The 16,973-nt window shown below is 41.3% G+C and overlaps 4 protein-coding genes and 1 non-coding gene across 5 annotated transcripts; 1 reads left to right on the forward strand and 4 right to left on the reverse strand.

Annotated features, from left to right (window-relative positions):
- Positions 1–82: 82 nt before the first annotated feature.
- BDB00DRAFT_956021 (40S ribosomal protein S8) lies at positions 83–1,356 on the forward strand. The gene is made up of 6 exons (XM_053129651.1): positions 83–122; positions 230–260; positions 384–425; positions 572–1,011; positions 1,096–1,187; positions 1,281–1,356. Exons 1-6 carry the CDS (start codon positions 119–121, stop codon positions 1,290–1,292), a joined length of 621 nt encoding a protein of 206 aa, XP_052980405.1. The 5' UTR covers positions 83–118; the 3' UTR covers positions 1,293–1,356.
- Positions 1,357–1,891: 535 nt separating this feature from the next.
- BDB00DRAFT_882854 (Endonuclease/exonuclease/phosphatase) lies at positions 1,892–4,946 on the reverse strand (the record flags this gene model as incomplete). The annotated part of the gene is made up of 10 exons (XM_053128184.1): positions 1,892–2,010; positions 2,109–2,226; positions 2,296–2,661; positions 2,817–3,497; positions 3,592–3,769; positions 3,839–3,948; positions 4,097–4,205; positions 4,280–4,554; positions 4,646–4,762; positions 4,839–4,946. 10 exons carry the CDS (start codon positions 4,944–4,946, stop codon positions 1,892–1,894), a joined length of 2,181 nt encoding a protein of 726 aa, XP_052980406.1.
- BDB00DRAFT_819800 (uncharacterized protein) lies at positions 4,934–6,681 on the reverse strand. Its single transcript, XM_053123257.1, has 8 exons — positions 6,513–6,681; positions 6,238–6,339; positions 6,085–6,173; positions 5,971–6,006; positions 5,752–5,877; positions 5,592–5,657; positions 5,033–5,505; positions 4,934–4,956 (listed from the first exon to the last, which is right to left on the reverse strand). The coding sequence occupies exons 1-7, from the start codon at positions 6,632–6,634 to the stop codon at positions 5,258–5,260; spliced, it is 789 nt and encodes a 262-aa protein (XP_052980407.1). The 5' UTR covers positions 6,635–6,681; the 3' UTR covers positions 4,934–4,956; positions 5,033–5,257.
- A 202-nt stretch (positions 6,682–6,883) lies between these two features.
- On the reverse strand, positions 6,884–10,755 carry BDB00DRAFT_762358 (glycoside hydrolase superfamily; the record flags this gene model as incomplete). Its single annotated transcript, XM_053119327.1, has 11 exons — positions 6,884–7,383; positions 7,457–7,538; positions 7,636–7,907; positions 7,999–8,801; positions 8,925–9,087; positions 9,157–9,240; positions 9,334–9,460; positions 9,564–9,963; positions 10,030–10,115; positions 10,233–10,457; positions 10,540–10,755. 11 exons carry the CDS (start codon positions 10,753–10,755, stop codon positions 6,884–6,886), a joined length of 2,958 nt encoding a protein of 985 aa, XP_052980408.1.
- Positions 10,756–14,838: 4,083 nt separating this feature from the next.
- On the reverse strand, positions 14,839–14,921 carry BDB00DRAFT_t53. The gene has a single exon. It is a non-coding gene; the product is annotated as a tRNA-Leu (tRNA).
- Positions 14,922–16,973: the final 2,052 nt, after the last annotated feature.

Here is a 16,973-nt window from a genome sequence, read left to right on the forward strand (position 1 = left end):
CCTATGATCGGGTCGGATACTAAAAATTGAGGGGCTAGCTGGGCTTTTTTTGCTCGCAAAGCAACGAGTCAACTTGTCGAGTCTGAAAGCCTAGGAACCCCCTCTTTCAAAAAGCAATATGGGTAAGTGAAAATTCAAAAAAAATCTAAAGAATAGATACATGGATAAATCCATCCATCCATCCATCCATCCATCAAACTAACATCTGGATCCATTTGTAATTCAAAAGGTATCAGCCGTGATTCGAGGCACAAGCATTCGTAAGTTCATACCCTTTTCGATTATAGCAGAAAATAATGTCATATGTTGCCATGCATATGATTCTCACATTGTAACAAATTGTTTAATGATTTAATCGTTTTGAATTTTTTCATTTTCTACAGTGCCACCGGTGCTAGACGTGCACACTACCGCAAGAAGAGAAAGTAAGATACTCGCCACCATCAACCTCCATTACATTGCCAACATTTCAATCCACTTGCATTACGAGACAAACACGAAAACCCAAGATCAAAGCACAGTATCAATAATGCTTTTTTTGACTCATCGTGTGTTTCTTATGATAATTCAGGTTCGAGTTGGGCCGCCCTGCTGCCAACACCAAGCTTGGTGCTAAGCGTATCCACACCGTCCGCACGCGTGGTGGTAACACCAAGTACCGAGCTCTGCGCTTGGAAGCCGGCAACTTCTCGTGGGCCTCGGAAGGTCAAGCCCGCAAGACCCGTGCCTTGACTGTCGTCTACAACGCTTCCAACAACGAACTTGTCCGTACCAACACCTTGGTCAAGGGTGCCATCATCCAGGTCGATGCCACACCTTTCCGTCAGTGGTACGAAGGCTTCTACGGTCTTCCCTTGGGCAAGAAGAAGTTGACCGAGGCTAAGGCTGCCGAATTCGACGCTGCTGTCAACGCCAAGTCTGAGCAGCGCAAGAAGAAGTGGGAAGAGCGCAAGTCCAACGCTGCCATCGACCCTCTTTTGGATGACCAGTTCGCTGCTGGCCGTCTTTATGGTACATTTTGGGAGGAAAGGGGAAGGGGTAAAAAGATACATACAGGGAGATATGATGGTTAATTTTATATTTCTTTCATCATAGCTCGCATTGCTTCGCGTCCTGGTCAGTCTGGCCGTTGCGACGGTTACATTCTTGAGGGCAAGGAACTTGAATTCTACCTCAAGAAGATCAAGGTAAGAATTAGAAAACTACAAAAGGATCCATTTTTTTCGTTATCTCCAATGGCTTTTACTTACTCGTACCTCTCCACTTTACACTTTCTCTAGTCCCGCAAGTAAACTTTTTCTTTGCTTCATTTTCTTGCAATAAAAAATTTCGCACAAAACTAAAAATAATAATTGTACATAATTGAACTTTTATGGTATCATCTATGTTGGGATCGAGTTGTTCTTCTTTTGGATAAGGTGCTGGCTACATGTGCGGGCTGTGCGTTTACAAATGTGTAAAGTGCTTTCGAGATACCTCGGTGATGCATACGCTGCTGCCTGTTTAATGAGTCGCACGGGCAAATCCAGCTGTCAAACGTGTACATAATTTACTTGGTTTCAAGCTGCTAATGGGTCGTATCAAAGCACAATATCCATAACATTGATAAAGCAGTAAATTGATTTTCGTCAATACTGTAGCTGTTGGTACAACTTGCCCTGTCTCTATTACGGTATTACATCAGTTTCACTCATATCGCTGCTTGTTTCAATGAATTGGTCCTCATAATAAAATCGCTTTTAACAAAAAAGTTGGATCCATGGTTATTGACAGTAACAATGGAAACAGATGTAAACGTCACCAAGGAAACATAGTTTTCAAAATCGTATATTTCAATATAATACACAGTAGGGTTATCTTCCATTTTGCTAAAGTTTAGTTAGGTATTTAATTAGTTCGTGTATTCGTTCAAAAGGCTCAAGACAAATTTCGCACGTTTCTGTCTGGCCAAGGGCGGGTTCTGTTCTTTGTATTCTGGCGCCGGTCGTAGCATGACTGTAAAGATCTCGGCTGGATTACATGATACAGAAAAAACATACGTTGCCGTGTGAGAAGATTGAAAGTTATGTATCTACAATCTCAAGTCAGTGGGGGGTTTGAGTGCTTACCAATACGGGTCAGACGTGCGTCTCGATACGATTCGGGTGCGTATTTGATTGCATCTTTCAAGAAGCTGGTTATATAGAGTAATACATTGAGATGGATATGGGGCATTTCGCTCTTGAACTACAAGTTAAGATTTTGTGAGCTCTAGTCTTTGATCACAAGATGATTTACCTTTCTTTATTTACATACCTGGTTCATGGCTTCTTCAGAATCAGCCGCTAGCAATGCTTGCTTATACATGGATGTAGGAATGACGGGCTCAGGCAAACATTCGAGGAATGCAACAAGAATATCAATCATTGAATTGGCTCCCACAGTGTCGTTAACATCATCCTTTGCCTCGGTATTGTCTTTTTCGTTGTCCACTGCAGTATCATTGCTGCTACTATCATCATCATCATCATCATAATCGTTGTCATTCTCAGCACCTTTAGATTTGTGCTGCTTTCGTTTGCCACTTAGCAAAACATTAGAATCGAATTGTTCGCCAGTATCAAGGCTCCGTCGCACATACTCGGAAATGACACGATCACCGTGATCCAAGAATAAATGGTCCTATAATTGCGGGAAGCGGGGTGAAAAGAGGAGTAAGATCCACATGTAGTGAGTGAGTGAGTGCAACTGGCTAACCAAGCAAATCGAACCAAGCAAACGGCAGCAAACCCCCCATTATTGACACACAAACGGCTAATCACGATTAGGCTTCTTACCAGACACAACATGTTCTTGTTCCACAAGAAATTCAAAACTCTCCAAAGCTCTTTTGGTAAGGTAGCTTGCTGTTGGAGACGCGATTCATTATTCGGGGTACTATCAGATGACTTGCCGGTATTGTTCTTGGCAGACGAGGATGAAGCAGCGTGCCGGAGACTTTTTCTTGACTTTTTTTTGTCCGATGCCACGGCGACTTCGCTCACGGGCAAAGACATCAATGCCAGACGCTCAAGATTCACACCAAAGCACGTTGGTTGATAGTGTCCAGTAACGACGATGAAAAAGTCCTTGCCATTCTCCAGCCGCAAGACCAAAATGTTGTCAATTTCCTCCTTGGCTTCATTAAAAGGCGAAGAGATGGTGGGATCGATGAGTATCTCAAAGTGGATCACCACCTTTTCACCAGGACCGAGGATGCCTGAGATAGGGTGGACGCGAAGCCAAGTAGGACAAATTTCATTTTCATCCATCTTTGGGATGAATCGGAAAGGTGCCAGCACCTGTCCCGTGTTCTCGAGAATAAGCGTTCGCTCCTTGTACTCCATGAAATGAACATCTCCGAATTCAACAAACGAGGACGATATCTGTCCCTTGGTGATGTTCTCTTGGGTTTCTGTCAATTGCCGAACAAGTGCGCTTCGTGTTTCTGCTTGTTTTTTGCTGTCAATTTTTCGAATCTACATTATCATAACAGAGAACGAGCATTTGTCTATATTTAGCAAGGATATTCCCCACCCCCACTTTAAGAAAAGAAAATTTTGTGCGCATTACCTTTGTTTCCATGAGAGCGTAGACAGGCTTGTGATCACTAAGCATCATGTCCATGCAGTTTTGGTACTTGACCAACTTGAGCGGAGCCTCGTGCTTGTCATCTTCCGCTTCTGTGATACGAGCACGCTCTTTCTTCCACAGAATGCGATCTGTCCAGGAAGGAGCCCGTCTCTTTGCACTAAACCAAGACAAGCATTAACGACGTTTTACAGAAAATATAAAAGAGGAAAATTGTAACCAAAGTTACCTAGAATCATACTGGTTTGAACCAGCATCATATTTGTAAGTAGGCATGAAATTGATTGCTCCTTCTCCAAACATTGAGAAAGCGCGCCCCGCTCTTCGTTCGATAGTAAGCTAAATTTTGTTGTTATTGATGGATGTTGTTAAACACATGTGGTTGAACTACTTCATTTCTCTACTTGAGAAATACCTAATCCTCTACCTCCACTGCTCTCAAATGTTCCCCCCCCCCTCTTCCCCTAAAAAAAAGAAAAAGGCTTACTTGATCATAGTCCACTAAGAAACCTAGCTGATTTTGGCGCAGGTGAGATTTGATCTCGGGCTCTGTCAAGTTGATACGATAATTCAAGTCGCCCAGCCAAATCAGGTAGCTATGTATGACCACAATCTGCGAGTTACTACGAGTAGGGATGTGTTGAGGAAGCCATGATTGAAAGATTCTTACTCTGAATGAAAAACGGACGCCGTCTGTGACCAGTCGCGGAGAGTGCCTTCGTTCTCAACAAAAGTTACACCTTCGTCTCCACCATCGTTCCATGAATAAGTTACATAGCTTGTCAATGCGTCTGGGCGGTGCGGGAAGGTCAATCTTTTGCATATCTCGCCAAAGTCCTGGTTTCGTCGGTCCACTTGGTCGGTAAATGCAGCCAAATGACATCCCATGAAACACAGATAACTATCATGGAATCGTAGTCGCACGCCAACGCCTCCTTTATTTCCCTACGAAAAGTTTCGGTTTTTTTAAAGCTGTTGGTTTCCTTTCTTCACCTTGATACAGGTTCTGAGGAAATACTATCAATTAATATATTACCATCATATTCATTATACCAACGCCAACATAGTTTGCTTCGACATCGGATATGAATTGCTCGTGCTGCTTTTTTGCAATCACTATAATAAGAATGGTGACAAGTTGTTGCGTAGCAACCTAAAGCCGATGAATAGTATTAGTCTTGACATGCTCGTTTTTCCCTTCCCACATTGTCTTTGTTTGTATAACGTACCTTGTAATAATCGTTTGCTTTTGGGCCCAAGGCATCAAAGATTGCATTTAACCATGCATTCTCTTTAGCAGGATCGTATCGAAGATATGCATCCTTGTTGGTCTCCATCTCTTGCAAACTACATAGGAGCTCATCAGTATCATGACTTGAAAGACACAGTCATCAGAAGATGAGGAAACATATGGAAATCATACGCAATAACATAGAAATCAGGATCAAATGGCTTGTCATCTTCTGTTTTCGATTGTTCGACAATCCACTTGGTCAAAGATTCCGTTGGTAAATTTCCATGAACGTTCCATGTACCTGCAAAAATCCTAAGATGTATACGGATCCCGTACATAGAGTGAGTAACACTATTTCCTTGTAGATGTGTCTGTGTGACATAGAGTTTCGCTGCATAATTTTCTTTGTTCCTCTCACTTTGCATTATCCCATTTGACAAATTCTTCCTCACGACCCATTAATCTGGCGTGAATCCAATGTTGCTTGGCAGTTATGGCTGGGATGTTGTTATTGTTAATGACTGCTTTGGAAGCTGCACGAGTTCCAGCACGTCGCAAATTTACGAATTTTGCGGAATCTGTGCGTTGGGCGGGCAAAACGTACGGTAGAGCGCTTTCATTCTTGGTTGGCATAGTAACTGCCCGAGCAACCCTTTTAGCTACTGCTTATTTCATCGGATGTTAGCTTGATTTTCGGCCATTATGCATATCTTATGTTCCAATATGCGTATGCATGTGTGATACTTGCAGCCATATTTACGATAAGCACTTGTCCATTTGTGAGAATTGGATTCCACATTATAGTTGTTCTTGTCTGTATAGACCCAACATATCAAGTGAATTAAAAAATCTTAAAATCCTCCCATGAATTTTCTTCTACAAGTTATGACGTTTGTTTAATAACTTACGAGCAACTTCAATCAATGTGCGGAGCTCTTCCAGCATGTCAACCATTTCAGTCTCCTCGGGAAAAATGACGGCCACCGACGTTGGCTCTCGGTTCTTTGCTTTTACCGAAAGTGTCACAAGGATATCTTTACATAGACAACAATAACCAGAGTTTGGGTCAGTTAACCCTGCCTTCAATCGTCCTCTCCTCTCGTTTCTTTTCTCTAATCAGTCAATACCAGGCTGTAATTTCTTGTTTTTTGGTGTTGTCTGAGCTGCATAAATGATATAAATAGTTTTAGCCTGTTATGTCAAGATAATGATAATTCTAATTACTGCATTTTTATACCAACCAATGCTATATTGAAAACCGTCATATACAGGAAGTATCTTGTGTACAATAGGAGGCATATTGTTGGGCTGCTCCTCGAGCACCAAAACGCTATTGGAAGAGTGAGATAGAACTTGTCGGGTATATGATATCTTTGCAAGTTTACTTTTATTACCAAGCTTCATCGTTTCGAGTGACAACAGCCAAGTAATGCTGATTTCCGTCGTTTGATCCCACAGGTGTCGAGTCGAGTTCCTGCAATCTGACTCTAACACAGTATAAATCGAAAGACAGAATGGTCAAGGTTTGAGCGTTTGTGTAATAGAAAAAAAGCTGTTGAGCGAAATGAATTAACAGGCTGAAATCGCGTCGTTATATATGTGAGTATGCACACAAACTAGCATAATATTTTTAAGCACCAAGGAGTAGAAAAGAAAAAAAAAGGATATGCATTGTATAGTGTCTGGTGGATTGACCATTCCTTTCATTAAAGGACTGAATGACTTGCTCTGCTTTTCTTGCTTTCTGCCATTGCTAGGCGATTTTTGCTGTTCTTGTGTTGGTTTTACCATCGTGAGCTCATCAAGTGTAAAAAGTTAATATGCCCGTAGCATGCACCAAATTTTTATTAAATTACCCGGTGGACCAGATATTCTTCCTTACATGGCAAGAAATGATCGCCACTAAATGAGGCATGTATCCCCGCCATACGATAGTTTTGATAGTGAAAGAAACTTTACTAGTAATTCATCAACTAGCTAACTTGCTATATTATATAAATACAATGGTGGCGATGATAAGAGAAATCATGCAACTTCTTATTATTGCTGTCGCGCATCATAACCAGGAGATTCCACCAGTTCAACTGGAGGAATGGCAGATTGAAGCACGTCGTACGGCTCGAGAATGACCTGGCCAAGCTGTGCAGCTTCATCAATGGCGATAACAGCGATAGCTAAGGTGTTTTCGCCTTGGGTGTTTACGATACCCTTTGGCAGGTAATACTGAGTTTGAGGACCGAGATCATTGGCGTAGCGACCCATGTTCCAGCCGTTCACGTACAAGATTGTGCGATAACGGGTCTTGCTGTCATCAATGTAGCGGAGGCTCAAGGGAGCGTCGTAACCGTCGGGAATGTTTACTTCGAATGAAGTACGGTACCAAGAAACACCAGTGCGGCTGTTGCTCTCGGGAATAGATGCGTCTTCCCATTCGTTGTCAGGGAAGCCAGGCAAATGCCAGCCATTACGCTCACCGTATAGACCGCCTTCATTGTATGGGCCTCGGACTGGGTCAGCCAGATCTTCGCCACCAAGGTTACCTGCGCATAATAAAAGAAAGAATTAGTCTTCTGTTTATGAAAAAAGTGATCACATGGAGATAAGTATACAAACCTTGAACCTTCCAGTCGATCGACCAAATGGTCTGATTGCTAACACCAAGAAGTTCGGCCTGTGTAAATCCACGTGCTTGTTTCTAACGATAACAATGATATTTAAGGGTTATTAACTTCAGCGAGAACCTACGTGCCTAAAGTTGAAGAGGATAAATTTGTTAAAAGTGGGAAACGTACATAGTCATCATCTGCATTGAAATCATCTTCGTGTCCAGTGGTCCACAACAGCAAAGAGATCACGTTTTCGCCTTCGGCGTCGATTAATGTACCGTTCAAGTCAGTAAAGGCATGATTGGCATTATTTTCGATATCAAAACCGCCGAGGTATTCGCCATTGAGCCATGCAACCCAAGCAGAAGCATCGCCTGAGTGTGCAGTGAGATTGAATCCGGTAATTTCTGAGGAGCCATTGAATGTACCACGGAACCAAAGGACACCAGTGTGGAAACCTGTTCAGCAATTAAAAGAAAATGTTAATAAAAGGGTGGGCTTTTCTTCCTTTGATTCTGGCTACGCCACAAAAAAGACGTGTTTACCCACCATAGTCATCGGCATAGAGAATCGGCCAGGTGTCATGAGGAGTTGTAGAGTTGGTGGAAAGATGATCAGCAGTAACCCATTCTGAATCATCGAATTCTGGATCCGCTTCAGGGGAGCCAGGACTATACTTCCAAGTAGCTTCCTGAAGATCAGTGTACTGTATATCAGGCTCGGTGAATTCCAAAGTTCCAGTCCAGATGCCGTGTTCGCCTTGCTCTAATTGGACTTGTTCACCGTTCCATGTCATGGAAGTTATATCGTCGGGAAGAACCACTTGGATAGCGGTTGTTTCATCAATGTCACCAGTGAATGCGATGGACGACTCCGAAACAGAAGCAGTGCGAACAAGGTAAGGACCGTGAATCAAAACACGAGTGTCCTTGTTAATGGGAGTTGCCCACCAGCGCAATGCAGAGCGGTATCCGGCAATAAGAACAAGCAAATCTTTTTCAGTTCCACCAGAGATATACACTGGAGTAGTACCGCTGGGGTGCTTGTAAGTGAGCTGCAAGATGCCATCAGCAGTTTCGGACGTGACCGAGTCATCCGCTTCGACCTGAGTATCGTCGCCGTTAACCTTGATGGCAAATTCACCGTCTTCTTCTTCATAGGCATAGACAACAATGACGTCGTGCGATCCCATATCTTGATGAGTAAAGATTTCACTGGTCGAATAGACCAAATGTTGCGAATTAAAGTCAAAGTCAGTCGTCAAGATCTTGGCGTCTCGACCATTCAAAACTAGCTTGCTGCTTCGTGGAATTTCAAAGTTTCCGTCGGTTGTTTCAATCTTGATATGGAATCTGGTTAAAAAAGAGAGAAAAGGTTCAGATATACCATATGTCAACTTGCTAATGATGCTGAGGGTATACCATTTACATAGTAAAAGTAGCTAAATCGTTTGTGTGTGATAAAATACGACTTACTCATCCAAATCTTCAGACTTGGAAAGCCAATGCTGAGCAACGTAGAACTTTGTCGGCGTATTAACATCAGCAAGACCATCGATGAGAATAATATCGCTATTATCGCTTTCGGGCTCAAAACGCTCTGTCGTTAAGAATGGTTTAACCGTGTGAAGGAAGGTAGCTATAAGTAACGCATTTAGTTAGTATTGCTTGAAAGACTTTCCGTGGATATTCTTTTACAATGTGTCACCTTGTAACTTGTTCTCGTAAGCCTTGGTAGTCATGAGACCTGGCTCTGTGATTGCTGCACCGTAGTCGTAGGACGTGTACACAGCTGCATAAAATTAAGAAAGTATCTAATGTATAAGTATGGTATGGTCTGCCGTAGGTTCGTTTTTCTGTTCCTGTATCACAAAATACAACTTACTTGGCTTTGGAATACCGCCCCAACTTGTACCGCCATATGTCATGTACAAGTTTTGGATACGTATTCCCTGTGCATAGTTGTTCTTGTAATAAACCTTGGCATATTGCTCGTTCACCATTTTATAGCACTATGAATGTTACCAATTGAATGCAGCGTCAGTATATTTGTCAGCACTACCAGTTTCTAGCTTTGTGCGCCTAAAGTTTCTGTATACGAAAGCATCCATGTACCTCCGGATATCCCGGACCGCCCCATGGGTCGAAGGCACCACCCTGGAATTCATAGACAGCCATTGGTTGCTCATCGTTTGTACGTTCATGGTAGTCTCGCCAGTCTGTGCTGCGATTATTAGGCCATGCAAGAGGGTTGCTGCAGTCAAATCCAGCCGGATAACGGTCCCAGCCGTATATGTCGGGTGCTCCCTCTCCGCGGGCAAAGTTTCCGTTCGTCCCCACGTCATTGAAAATTGTTGGAACTACCATACCATCGTCAAGGAACTTTTGTTTAAGATGCTCCATATAGTGGGGATCGGTGTTGAAGCTGAACTCGTTGTCTAGTTGGTTCATGATAACGGGTCCACCTTCAGTAATTTGGTTGGCAGCCATGTACTTGTCGATCGCGGTGAGCCATCTATCGTGGTTTATTATAGTGAGTCCTTCTAACACTTTCTAAACAGAGAGTGTCACTGATCCTTACTCTTCTGTGTTCGCATTATTCTCGGGATTATATTTTCTAGCAGGGCTATGCATATCCATAAGCCAGCTGGGGAAGCCTCCACAATCCTATAATACGTCGATAAGGTAATTCATCATGAATACAATGATCTTACTTGTAGAAGAGATACTAGCGACAACACTACTTGTCACCATCCAATGTCAATATATATACATAATACGCACCAGCTCAGAATTGATATATGGACCAGCGCGTGTGATAACATGGAGGCCTACTTCTGCTGCTGCATCAAATGCTTTCTGTACATCGCGGATGCCCTCAAAATCGTAGACACCTTTCTTTGGCGAGTGATAGCCCCAGAAAAAGTAGAAAGAGACACCATTGTAGTCAAGCGCCTTGAATTTTTGCAGAATGTCGAGCCATAAGCCTGGTGAAGGGAGACGGTAGTACTACAAAATCGTGAAATCATTTAGTTTGTATAAAAGAAACCTTTTTTTCCTGGTCGTGTAAATATAATGAGATAATGCTTACATGAAACTCGCCACTGAAAAGGAACAATCGCTCTCCTTGGACTTTTACAGTGTATGTATCCCAAGACACCAAATCAGTCAGACCGTTGGTTAAGTCAGTGCTATTGCCTCCTTCATTCTGTCTTCTTGCCAAGTTCTGTCGGATAGGCACTGCGATAACAGATGTCACCGCAGCAATCGCCAGTGATATGCTCGTCAAGGCACCTTTCAAAAGCATTATATTATCAACTGCTGTGCGTGTCGAAGACTTGATCACAAAAAGAAGAAAAATCAAGTATTCAAGCAGGTTTTATAGAGGGAGCGAAAGGGACCAGTAAGTGGCGCTTATTATCTAAGCAGCTAATGCATGGGAATTTTGTATCTTAGCACGTTTGCTATGCAGCTTATGCTGCTGTTTCTCTCTGGATCTCCTCCATTTTGTCACTTAGTTCTCGCTTCTGTTCCGAAGGCATTACAAGGTGATCTCTTTCAGGTTGTTATACGAAATCTTGGTGACACAGGATCTTCAATAGGATCAATGCTATAATCACATCACACATTTTAATAGTATCCCATCATAAACGTATTTTCTGCTAACATTCAAGATCCCTTTCATATGAATATAATAAAGCTATTTGAAGTGTTGCGGAAGCTTACTCTGTGATAATTTAAAGGAGAAAGGAACATGGATAGTGCTATGCTTTAGGTATATAAAAAGCAGAGGATGGCTCACCCAATCATGGCAAAGTAATGGCCCACATCATCCGGAAGGATCGAAAAATATATTTCCCGTCTGCGAACTAGAAGACCTCCGGGTTCTCTTTACAATAGTCCACTCTTCTTAATCCAATCTTCTGTCATCGTTGTAACAGACGCGGTGTACAGGCTAGAAATTTCTCAACCAGTTAGTGTTTCTTTTTTTACGCTATTCTCCAGTCAGATGACTCTAATGTATCCGTTCCTCGGATATTCGTTGTAGTCTATCGCATATATCTCACGAATGGAGAATTACCATTTGAAAATGTGTCAAAAATTCCGGTGCTAACTCTATCAAGTTTCTGTTCTTTTACAATAAGGTGTACTCAGGTTCCCCATCACGCTTGCTAAATAGTATACACTGCCCATCCTCACGAACCTACTGTCTCACTTCCTCTTTGCTCTTAAGAAATCTTGGGTCTACGTAACACTTCTCTACTTAAAGGGCTTAGTTTTGAAATTACATAAACAGCTTACCTAAGAACTTTGTTTTTTGACCCCTACACCCTTGCACTACTGGGAGTGTTGATTATCATTTCTCCAGAGTACATGATGATTTGGAAGACGAAATAACACCTCAGGTGGATATCACAAAAATCGTCTTGTACGTGAGAGCTCAAATAGGGACTACCACAACCGACTTCTTTCCTAAATGCTCATTGTCATAGTCTTGGTATTTTTCACCCGTTTAATGGCACCTACGTAATCTATTTATCTCAATAGACATGCAGCCATATCGTTTAAAGAACAAGTATGTGCTACTTTATACTAGGTCGACAACAGTCACTGTGTGCTGGCTGCTTGTAGGTGTGTTTTGATAACTTTTATACACGATTACATAGTTAATTAGGTCCGAACTAAATCTATAGCAGCCTTTGTTTGAATCTTGCTGTGCTTAGCGAGATAAATTGCCACCGCCAGTCAAGCTCCACACAACATATGAAACACTTATTGAACATTGTTTTCCATGATTTTCGGCTAATTGGCATCGTTGCCGCTGCAGCACTAGTTAATAGGAAAATACGTTTTCAAGACTCTCTATCAATGCCTTTCTCAACTTTGTATTTATGTGTACCGCACTTCTATCATTTGCGCTCAAACGGTCATACATGTGCTCAGCGTTAATTGCCCCTCTCCCTTGGGTATTGTTTCCGGTCGTTGTATATTCAAAGATTGTGAAATTGCTAAATATACTTTTGAAAGTGACAACATAAGTCAAGGAAAGAGACACAAATGATGTCCATCTTCATGTTTATTGTTGAAACGGAAACACAGCATTTGAGGTCAAAGTTCGTATGGGGCATATGTCAGTAATGGTTTTTGAGCACGGTAGGATTATTGGATAACATGGGCCGAGAGTAATGCTAGTGGCATACACAGCGCTCCTGTTACATCCAGTATTTGTGTAGCTATGTGGTAAAGCTATTAGCGCGGCACGATGCTTATAATATAATTGAAACAGAAGCTATGATGAACTGCTGGAGCTACCCTATCGCTACCTATATTGTAAGTGTTACATACAACACCAACGTCATCTCACAACAAAAACAAATGATTGCGAAAAACCTTTACGCGCACTATCATGTCCGCATTGCGCGATGTCGTGCCAATGCCCAGGGTTCAGCTCCCTGCGCCAAGAATTCAAGCAGCGTCTGCATAACAATACAAAGCAAGTCCCATAGTGTGTCGGTTGCGCTTGCCTCTAATGGCCCATACAAATGAGCAGCTTCGCTCCACATCTACAAGTCACGTGATGGAGATTTGAATGAAGTGCGCTAGGAGTCGTGATGCGAATACCAAGCTAGCAATTGCAGTAAAAAAGATTACCGAAGGCCTTACACTAAGGAGAGTCATTACTGTCTATAGGTTCGCAGCGATAAAACAGAGACAGAAGTAAAACAAATACGTTGTATTTTCATTTCTACTCTTTCACAGAAGTTATGATTCTTTTTCTGATCGAGCGTGCAAAATCAATAAAAGCTCATAGCGATAAGCAAAGCTAGACCACGGTCGAAGGACAACGGTATAAAATATTTGATTTCAGCGATAGGATAGCTATTTAATATAAGCAACGATACCATTTTATTTGTTTGTGTTACGATATGCATCAATTTTTTTTTTTTGCATGTTTTCTTAGCTCAAAGAGTGAGGCGCTGTATTTGGAGAAAACCATATTGCAACAAGCCTATAGATATCATCAGAATAGATGAAATGGGTCTCTCAGCACCGCGTCCAAAGATAATTACTGGAAAGGGCGAAGTCAGGGAGACAGACCGGTGTTTGTTGTCAGGTTTCGATTGTGTTGGATACTGGTAGAATAACTTACAGCAAGCAGTCCTTCTTTTGGCAATGTTATCTTCTAGTGTGCCTTCGGGTTCCATGATGCCATCAGAACTGATGTTGCAACGGAATTGTAAGGCGTATATATGTATGTGTTAATGTATATTCTGGCGATGGTGTGATGACAGATTACCTATAGGAAGAATATCAATGTCAATTAATTCGACGTGAGCTTAATGTTGTCTCACAAATAGGCTGTTGCACTGACGATACGTATCAATTCAATGTCCTCGAAAGCTTGTATCGCTTTCCGTAACGTAAAAAAACATTTCGCGAGTAGCAAGGCCCATTGATAGTGTTGCTACTGAATATGCGGTAAAATTGATCCACGCTGTATAGGGAGAGCACTGTCTACGCAAGTACAATCTGGAGATAATGTTGCAAAAGTGTTAAAGTATGGGCGTCTTGGTAGGTTCTAGCTGGTATATCCACCAACAATCCTTTATAGCATCGCTTATTAACGTAGAGAAAAACATTGATTTTGAACAGCCGTTATCCACGTAGTATACGGCCTGCGCCACCACTTCATTCAAACCACACACCGCCTGACAGGATCCTAATTTTCAGTGATGTTTTCTGGGTATCGTCTGATTCCAAATTACAAATCGCACACTACGGACGGTAATCGGACGATACTAAAAATTAAATGCGTATGCCGCAGAGATACGGACAAGGATCCGTTCAAGATAATAGAACTTATATTATTGAACCAACCATTTTTTGGCCAGACTACAAAGGAAAGTGATACACCTTAATATTGTTTTTATATTCTGTAAAGTATTTAAAATCGACACACGCTCTAAAAGATGGTGAATATGAGTTTCGTGTCTTTCACTTATATTGTATCTATGTGAGAAGATTTAAAGAAACAGGGAACAGGAGCTCGGTCAAACGTTATGGTTTAATAGAAAAATGAAATGCAATATCTATATCGATAACATCAGCCGAAGACAATCCTCGATAGCAACAGCTGCAGCTACAACGTGAATACTTGAGTATAATGCAGATGTAAGTGCCGCATACATCTTAGGCTGGCAAAAAATGTGATGAATTATGTAGTGGCAGAGCACCGAAAAAGAAATCAAACAAGCACAATTAAAAAAAAACAGCCACTAAATGGTAGCTACCACAAACAACCCTGTGTATATTATACAGCGCTGCAATAAAAGCCTCCCAAAAAAAGACGGGCAACGAAAAAGTTTCAAATGTCAGATTTGACAGTTATTGGTAACAGTGAGATTCGAACTCACGCCTCTTGCGAGACCAGAACTTGAGTCTGGCGCCTTAGACCAACTCGGCCATGTTACCTCATGCTACCTCAACCCGTAATAAAATTGATATGCATTAAGTTATACACCTTTTATTAAATTATTATATTATTGAATGAGATGATGATGATGATGATGATTGATTAATATCATTATTTTTTGCTTAAAACTCTTAAGAAAATACATAAGAAACCCCAGAAAAATTCAGTAAAATATAATACCACCCAACAGCAACAACATTAAACAGTAACAACAACTCATCTACTAACAGCTAAGTGTTAAGTAACCTTACTCAATTGTAGGGGCCGTAATCTGACCCACGGGTCAAAACCAACCCGCGGGTTGAGGACAGGTCAACGGGTCGGGTTGATGCTTTTCTGACCCACGGGTCAACCTGTCTAACCCTTGACCCGACCCGTTGACCCGTTGTAACCCATGTATACATATGATATCTATAAGGTACTTGTATTCAAGTAGTCAATCTTCTTGTTGGGAAGGATCATTATATTAAAGATGTAGTTGTCAATATGTCTGCTATAGAACTGTAACATAAAACGTACTTATATTCTTTTTCATTGTGGGATCATATTTTATATTCAAAAGTGTAAGATAAGTAAGCTATAAGCAATATATGTAATAGTAGTAAAGAAGTAGCAAAGTAAAGAAGTAGCAATAGTACAATGAGAATAGGAATTAAGAAAAGAAAAATGAAAGAAGAAGGAAGAAATGAAAAGAAAAGGGAAAAGGGAAAAGGATTAGGGGCATTTAAAGGAAGTCGATTTTCAACCACGCTTTTACCTTTACACTTTTTTATGCATGTGAGCCCAAGTGGTTCCTTTATGACGGCACTCTTTACCTCTGAGAACAATCGCACACAAAGTAGATGTTGCTGGCACTGCTAAGAATTTGCGTGCCATCTTGGAGAGCTGCGTGCGCTTCCAGTACTCGAGTTCAGGTTGAATGACACTTGATCCTTCATTACAGTATTAGCATCAGTCTTAACTTGTCAAGTGTTGACCTGTCGGGTTGAACTGGTTAAATCAGGTTAATGTTCTTTTGACCCACAGGTCAACGGGTCAGACCCTTGACCCGACCCCACCCGACCTTTTGCGATCCCCAAGTGTAATTTAAAGAAGCACAATATTTCTGCTAAATCTTTAGATGATTACCACTTATTATAAAAGTACAAAGTTGCTTCAGAGAGTGCCAGGTGTTGTGTTTCATTATTTGAGCTGCTGTATAGCTAATAAAAGAAAACCTGAATTTAGGCTATGGCGAGACCGTGTTGAGTACGGAAAAAAGCTGTTAAATTCAATGTAGTTAAGTTTAATAAGCGTTCCACAAGTATGTCACATCATATAAGAAAAGTACATAAATAGTGCATCAAAGTGATGGCAGAATACTATTCATTATTCATTATATCCTCGTTGTAGGATGAGACTGATAATAATACAAGGTGCAAACTAATTATAGTTGCTTACTACTGCAAGTATGTGAAATTTTCAAAAACTGCTTCAGAATAAGAAGGGAAGGAGCTTGTTGTACGTAATGGGGTCAAAGAACCATTGTAAAGCAAATAAAGTAGTCGAAGATGCGTGCTAAATAAGTTTGATAAAAAAAAGGAAGGTGATGGGAGTGCGATGATGCTTGGCTTGATGGGCCTGTAGCAGACAAATTACCAGTATATCGTTATAAGCGCTAGACTTCATATCGCTCAACCCAAACTAATCGAATTTCAAGAGGGTGAATGACCGTTTTAAAGGCATGCTCAATATTTCCACTATGATATATTGAAGTAACTTAACTTAGCAATATTAATAAAAAGTTGCAAGAGAAAAATTGAAAAGTAGTATATCATATAAGATTCAATTACGCAAGAAGTCATTTCTTACTAGATGGTCAGCTCCTCGGCAATGTTGATCAAGGTTAGAAGCAAGAAGGTTAACTTAGAGTTGTTCCATTTGACCACGTGGCTCTGCGCCAATCCCACTAGTGATTACTTCTGTTCCGTTTCTAGAACAAAGGCTGATCCACATCAATAGCAAAATACGTTCAAGGGAGATTTTTATTGAGTACCGAATTCTTCTTAAGT

The sequence above is a fragment of the Zychaea mexicana genome (genome assembly GCF_025766255.1).
Source record: "Zychaea mexicana strain RSA 1403 chromosome Unknown BDB00scaffold_30, whole genome shotgun sequence".
Taxonomy (NCBI): domain Eukaryota; kingdom Fungi; phylum Mucoromycota; class Mucoromycetes; order Mucorales; family Lichtheimiaceae; genus Zychaea; species Zychaea mexicana.

Excerpts from the sequence above, each read along its gene's own strand:
- BDB00DRAFT_956021 (XM_053129651.1), top strand. Across the intron at positions 426-571 it reads CACTACCGCAAGAAGAGAAA|GTTCGAGTTGGGCCGCCCTG; the intron begins GTAAGATACTCG and ends ATGATAATTCAG. Across the intron at positions 1,012-1,095 it reads CGCTGCTGGCCGTCTTTATG|CTCGCATTGCTTCGCGTCCT; the intron begins GTACATTTTGGG and ends CTTTCATCATAG.
- BDB00DRAFT_819800 (XM_053123257.1), bottom strand. The coding sequence starts at position 6,634 with ATGGTAAAACCAACACAAGAACAGCAAAAATCGCCTAGCAATGGCAGA. Across the intron at positions 6,174-6,237 it reads ACTCGAAACGATGAAGCTTG|CGTTTTGGTGCTCGAGGAGC; the intron begins GTAATAAAAGTA and ends CTCTTCCAATAG. Across the intron at positions 5,506-5,591 it reads TGCTTATCGTAAATATGGCT|TAGCTAAAAGGGTTGCTCGG; the intron begins GCAAGTATCACA and ends TGAAATAAGCAG.